The sequence below is a fragment of the Phaseolus vulgaris genome, chromosome 1, assembly GCF_051622355.1.
Source record: "Phaseolus vulgaris cultivar YP4 chromosome 1, ASM5162235v1, whole genome shotgun sequence".
Lineage (NCBI taxonomy): Eukaryota > Viridiplantae > Streptophyta > Magnoliopsida > Fabales > Fabaceae > Phaseolus > Phaseolus vulgaris.
In genome coordinates, this window is record NC_143498.1 from 25635067 (window position 1) to 25641983 (window position 6917).

The 6917-nt window shown below is 32.1% G+C and overlaps 1 protein-coding gene across 1 annotated transcript; it reads right to left on the reverse strand.

The window, feature by feature from the left end:
• Positions 1-545: 545 nt before the first annotated feature.
• Positions 546-6573, reverse strand: LOC137813778 (protein DETOXIFICATION 21). The gene is made up of 8 exons (XM_068616201.2): positions 6117-6573; positions 2191-2732; positions 1933-2019; positions 1702-1758; positions 1370-1608; positions 1114-1232; positions 949-1035; positions 546-848 (listed from the first exon to the last, which is right to left on the reverse strand). Exons 1-8 carry the CDS (start codon positions 6366-6368, stop codon positions 771-773), a joined length of 1461 nt encoding a protein of 486 aa, XP_068472302.1. The 5' UTR covers positions 6369-6573; the 3' UTR covers positions 546-770.
• Positions 6574-6917: the final 344 nt, after the last annotated feature.

A 6917-nucleotide genomic window follows, 5' to 3' on the forward strand; every position in this document is an offset into this window, starting at 1 on the left:
GCTGGAACTTCTGATAAGGGAAGATTAATTGAAATCATTTATTAAAGTTTTTTAAAATCATTTTTGAGTTTATAATATTATAGAAATCAACACATTGGAGTGAGTTAATTCATGAGTGGCATGTGGCTGTCATTTTTTTCAAGAAGTTGGAATGATTAATAGTAATAAGAATTGAGATTCTCGTTCTGATTTGGAATATTTATGTGTTTTAGCTGTCATGTGTCAATGCATTAACAATGTCATTGTCATTTTATGGTGTTTTTCTTCTCTAGTTATTTCTTACAAATGCTAAATCTGATTTATCACAACTTCAACATCCTTATATCCTTTACTTTAAAAATTTAAAAACTTGAAAAGTAAAATTATTTAAATTAGAAAAAATAAATGAAAAACGCTTTATAATGATACAAATCATGTGAGTTTTAATAAATTTATTTAATGAGTATTATTAGCTTTATATGATATCATATCAGTGAAAGAATACAAATTATGTGTAGACAAAGAAGTAAAAGTAGTAGTTGTAGTGATAGATAAATTCAAGGATCTTATCGAAGCAAATTGGCATTCTTACGAGTAAACAACATTTCAACAAAAAAGTACTACAAAACTGAATCCAAGGTTTTGGATTTAACCATCAATAGTAGTTAGATAACCCTAACCAATACCTTCATTTCCTTTATAATTGTAAAAACATTATTAACGATTTAAATTATATAAAATAGTGTTATCAATAAGTTTCTTATAACTAATACTGATGGTTAATATCACTACTAATTATTTGATGTAATTCTTTCAGGATCAGCACTCTCCTTCGACCACCTGTTAACTCGATGACGAGCTATAATTACCTGTGCAGTGACATAATGATTCATCCATCATGTGTATAATTACAAGTTCTTAGGAGACAATCTAGAATTAAGAATCATGAAGAGGTAATGAATCAAATACCTGGTCGTCCCAATTAGTTTTGTATGTTATTATAATTAACAGTAGAGTTTGGATAAATGTTCCGAACAACATTCCGATCCAAATACCCTACAAAAGATGAAATAAGTTTCGTTAAACAGATGAAACACCAATCAAATGCAGCATGAGAATGAGAACAATACCAACCTTGACTTGCAAATGGAGAATCTCACCAAGCACCATTCCAACAGGAATACCTATGACATAATAACACCCTATGTTCACATATGCTACAGAGCTTTGCCACCCTGCTCCAATAGCCACTCCTGTTCAAATCACACAATTTCAAAGTTCAAGATCAACCTTTTCTAACTTTTGCTTTTCTGTCCGTTTTCAGTATTCAATTTTGATTTTTTTTTCGTATGGGAACTCTAGTCTTAAACCAAATGTTGATGAAGAGAACCTGAGAGTACAGGTTGAACACTGTTGAGGAGAATGGAGATTGCCAACAAAGGTGACAAGTCCGCAACAGCATTGGCCACTTCTTCATTTGAGGTAAATATGTATGCAAGCTTTTCCCTTAAGAGTAAGAAAAATAAGAAGAGAAAGAATCCAATGGCTAACGATGTAAGCACTGACACGAGTATAGAGAACTTTGCAGCTTTGGAGCTTCCTTTCCCAAGCTCGTTTGCCACTCGAACACTGCAGATGAAGTTAATATTTCATGGTAAACAAACAACATAAGAATAAAGAGTGTTTGATCAGAACACAAGAAAGAGGAAAGAATATGATTACCTTGCAGCAGCCATGAAACCAAGTGATATCATCATTTCCCATCCAGAAATATTGAGGCTGCAAAAAATGAAAATTGATCTTAAGAAATCAAAGAGAAAAGCTTTTTCAATAATCCTTTATTATTATACAAAATACATAGAAATAACATTCCCCATTTGATGAGTATTAGCGTATCACTCGTAATTTCGTGAATTCAAATGAAGTAAATAATGCTTAATAGAAAATGGATACCATATAGATAGAGCATCAATTTGGACCTCTGCATCATTCAAGTTGCCCGTTAGAAGAACCAATATTGTGTTGTACCACAACTCAAGACTGTAAAACATTCCATAGCTTCAAATTAGGAAGACATATAAATGTTTACGATTATTTTTTCAGGATAAATTGTCTGACAGAAATGTAGGAACTTTGTTTTGAAAAATAAAACCTAGCAATCATGGCATTTGTAAAGAGCTTAACCCAGTAGTTCATAAGAAGAAAGCTCACCATAACATGACCCCAGATGAAAGGGAAAGCTTGACAACAGGCCAAAGATCTTTGAATGCTAAAAATGATAAACCTTTCCATGTATCAGAGCACCAACCACAGGTGATAAATATTACTTGACCAATGTTGGGAATCCAGGATGCCAAAATTGTTGAAAGCATTGCACCAGGAATTCCCAGCTTGAAATTCATTGTCAAAAGCCAAGAGAGTGAAACATGAGTGATTAATGAGAAAGCTGCCAAGAATGCAATGATGGTATTCCTGCTTTGAGATTGCAGAAACGTTTGGGTAGTGAAGGAAACAATAAAAGAAAATAAGATTGGAATTGACCAAAGAGAAATGGTTTCCGCCACTTCTGCTATGTTCTCATCTTGACCCAGGAGCTTCAAAATTGGGCTCGTGAATAAGAACAACGGAAGAAGACAGAAAGCAGTTGAGAATAAAACTATCCATGATCTTTGAAGATACACTCCCATCATATCAAATTCTTTTGCACCGAATGCTTGTCCACAAAGTGTTGACAATGCACTCGCCATTCCTAACTGCAATAGCCAGTTAACACACACAAATAACTGAAGTTATTATCATAAAAATTTATTTTGTAATTGCCATAACAATAAGGTTCCAAAACATTTTTGTTGAATATATTGCATTTGCAGCCAAACTGTTGTTGGGGGAAACACGTGAATATTTGAATATTGTCATAGCAGGTGGTCGCAACCTTCTGCTCAAACTTTTTAATGTACTATAATCCCATTTCAATAATTAATCTACTTGTTTTCGTTACAACTCCTGACTGACTAATTATAATGGTTAAAATCATTAAGGTTGTGATTTGGATTCGGTGAAGATTTGACTGAGTCAATTTGAAATGATTTGAAAGAAAAAATAAAGAAATTGAGGTTGTTTGAATTAAAGTAGGTTAGAGTGAATTTGTTAGAAAAGTTTATTTAAAATGTATAAAATATAAATTTACAAATTTATTCTTATTTTTAAAAATATTTGAATAATATATATATATATATATATTTAAGTTATTTAAAATATTTGATGTAAAAAAAATATTTATTTTTATTGAATAATTTTATATTTATTATAAATATATTTTAGCCCATTTTCTACTTCATGAGTTATGACCTAGAAGACATGGTTCCAGACGGGGATGATTTGGAGGTGATATTTGTTGTCACTATAGGGCGGAAGGTGCACAAAGTCTTAGTTGATCAGGGGAGCTAAGTTGATGTAATGTTTTGGGGAACGTTCACTAACTTGCAGTTATCCCCTAACCAGTTGAGGCCATACGATGGATGTTTGGTCGACTTCGCGGGAGATCAGGTAGAAGTGTGAGGGTAGGTTGAGGATGACCTTCTCCGATAAAAGCGGACGATTACCATCAAATACATCATTGTTAACGCGTCTTCTTCTTACAACTTGTTTTAGGGGCAACCTTCCCTGAATAGTTTGGGTGGGTAGCCTCAACAACCCATATGAAGATGAAGCTGCCTTCTCCTGAAGGAGGGGTGATTACCATAAAGTCCGATTAGAAGACGGCACGAAAATGCTACGAGAGTAGTTTGAAGAATCAAAGGAGAACTTACACAATCGTTATCCCGGCATGAGAGCCAGAATGTATTACGGAGGCAGATGTCGTCAATAAGAGATACATGGACCTACTGGAGAGGTTCAGGAAAGGGAGACGCAAGAGAACCTTTTGAAAAACGTGGCATAAAAGAAACAAAATGGACCACCAGGATCCGCACTTGTCACAGCAGATGCGCTCACCCTCCCTACACTCTACGTTTTTTACATTACCCTCGTATCTTTTGCTCATGTTACACCCATTTTCTCTTAACTCTAAGACGTAAATGGGTGGTGTGATAAGAGACCTCTTTTAGAAGCTCTTTTTTGGTCGAGGGACACAATAAACCGTAATCCATTGCAAAAATAGCTAGAACAAAAGCATAAACACAAATAAGATACAAGCATAGTTCAAGCCAAGCAGAGAAGACGAATTGACAAGAAATCACAGTTCAAGCAATGTAATCGGTAAGATGAATAAATATCTGCCAATAGAGATTAGTGGAGGAAAATACATTATATGATGATGGAGGAGAAAAAGTGCGAAAGAAAGAGAGGTTTTTAGAGCACGAGAGTTCCGGGGAGAAGAGAGATTGCGTAGCAAGTAAATGAGGTAGACATGGATTTTTAATTGTTTGAAAGAAGGAGATGAAGTGTTAATGCTTCCTAGTCGTTGATGCGCATGCCACGTGGATGTCTTAGATTTAATGTGGTGAAATGTTTTGTCAAGAAACGCTTCGATAACGCACCTCACCTACCCACTAGGAAAACGTCATGTTAGCCGCCAAATGCTGGTAAGCCTCTTCACCTAGTCGAACTTGACTCGAGCCTGGGGAACTTGTGTTTTGGACAGGAGTGCTCGAGACCTCAGTCTAAACATTTAGGTATGATCAGCTCAGTTTTGGACCCAAAAAACGGGTCATGAGTTCGACCCAGATATTAGTGGTCAGCTCAAAAAAAAAAATTAAAAATAGAGAGAACATTCAAATTGGTTATAATATATATGCTAATTAAATTTAAATAAAAGTTGTTGGGAATAAAGTAGCAAACACCCGAGATTAAAGGTGGCCTACGAGTAGAGTATTTTTTTGTTGTTAGCACTCGAAAATAAATATGCACGTAAGCAAAATGTTTATCTATTATGATTATATGCTTTCTGTTCAGTATATACACTCATCAGATAAAGCTATTGGAGGGATATCTATAAAAAGGGACTTGAGACCCGGGATAAAAGATACATTGTTTCTCCATACTTAAGACTGAAACAAAATATTTATTTTATATGTTCTCACTGACTTGATCGTCGGAGTGTGATCAACAAGTAGAGTTCCCTTTATCCTAGTAGAGTACCAAGTACCTCGAAGGACTAATTGGAGACAAGTCAAAAACGAAAATCGTTCCATTCGATCCAAACGGACGAGAACAATTACTAAAATATTAATAAACATATAAATGATAATAAAAAAATATAAATAATAAATTTATAAAATAATAACAATAATTAAGAAATTATAATTAATAATTAATAACGATCAAAATAATTAAAAATAAAATTAAAATTAATTTATAATATATTTTGTAATTATTAAAAATTTACATAATACAATTAAAAAGTTAAAATTACTGTTAATTTATTTGTATCAAATATTTAATAATATTATTAATAAAAATAAATAATAATTAATAATAATAATAATAAATATAGTTATTTATATAATAATATTATTATTATTAATTATAAAAGTAAATATATAAATTAATTAATTATTTTTATTATTCGTATATTTTTAAAGATAAAAATAAATTTATAAATTTACATTTTATTCATTTTAAAAAAATAAATTTTTTTACACAATTCACAAAATTAAATAAACTTTAAAAATCTACTATAACATAGATCAATCTAAGAAGGGAATTAATAATATTCTATTTAACTTTTGTCTAAACTTATGCAAAAACAAAAGATGGTTACTTACAATAAACTTCAGGTAAACTAAGAACATCTAAGAGTAGGCCCAGTAAATAAAATATAGAATTAGTTAAAATTCATTTTGAAATCAAAACTGTTTTTTTCTTAATATTCAAAACGAACAGAGTGATTATGTTACTGAAATATTAATTAAGTATCCATGTAGAAAAAATAGATAATTAGTGGCAGAGACAACATTTTATTTTGTTGTTTCATTTCCAAAATTAAGTACTTATGTGTAAAAGTATTCACTTCACACCTATCCCCTCTTTCTCTCTCCATCAAACATTTTTTCATCTCCGTTTTTGAAAATTTGTACTTTCAACTTTCAAGATCTATATCCACAACAGTTAGAAGAAGATTTAACCAAAAAACGTACCAGAATACCATTGGCAAAGCGTATGAGAACAGTGAAAACAAGAGCAAAAGCAGCGAGTTCTCTTGAACCAATATGACCAACATAAGCCTGGCTTATAATAGTGACACCAAAGCTTGAAAACCTAGTGAATATGGCTGGTGCTGCCACTGTCCACATCAACTTGCTCTCTTCCCACACCTTGTTCACCAACGATGATTCCTCTTCTGATGTTTTCTCTTTGATGAGCAACTTCTCCTCTTGATCTCCCTCCATTTCTTTGGTTTGGTTCAAGAGCTAGTGTAAGGAAGAACAAAGCCAAAGCCAAGGAGAGAGTGAATGAGTATAGCCTAGAACTTTTGGTTTTATATATAAAGTCTTCACGTGACTTCAATAAAAAAAAAAACAACAAACAACCGAGTGTCTGCTAAGTGCTAAGGTTTCAAAAATGGAACAAATATGAAAAAATAATAATTGTTTTAGAACATTTTTAGGTCTGACTTTTACTTTACAACTTTTTTAATAATAAAATATTATATTTAATTAATAAAATAAAAGCAAATAAAATTTTAAAATAAAATAATAATATTATTGATTCTTAAGTAAGAGTGTAAAAAAGTGATAGTATTAAATAGTATCGTCTTCCAATGCAAATACTTAAAGTTTGAGCAGATACTGCTTCACGTCGTTTTCAAGTCATAAATTTTACGTTACGTACGTGTTTGATATAGGCGCCACTGGAGCACATGCGACGTGTAAGCCATGTATGCATATAATTTTTTTTCTTTTTTACAATTTATATTATTGTTCAAAATTTACATTTAT

Excerpts from the sequence above, each read along its gene's own strand:
- LOC137813778 (XM_068616201.2), bottom strand. The coding sequence starts at position 6,368 with ATGGAGGGAGATCAAGAGGAGAAGTTGCTCATCAAAGAGAAAACATCA. Across the intron at positions 2,020-2,190 it reads TCATCTGGGGTCATGTTATG|TCTTGAGTTGTGGTACAACA; the intron begins GTGAGCTTTCTT and ends AATGTTTTACAG. Across the intron at positions 849-948 it reads AAACTAATTGGGACGACCAG|GTAATTATAGCTCGTCATCG; the intron begins GTATTTGATTCA and ends GTCACTGCACAG.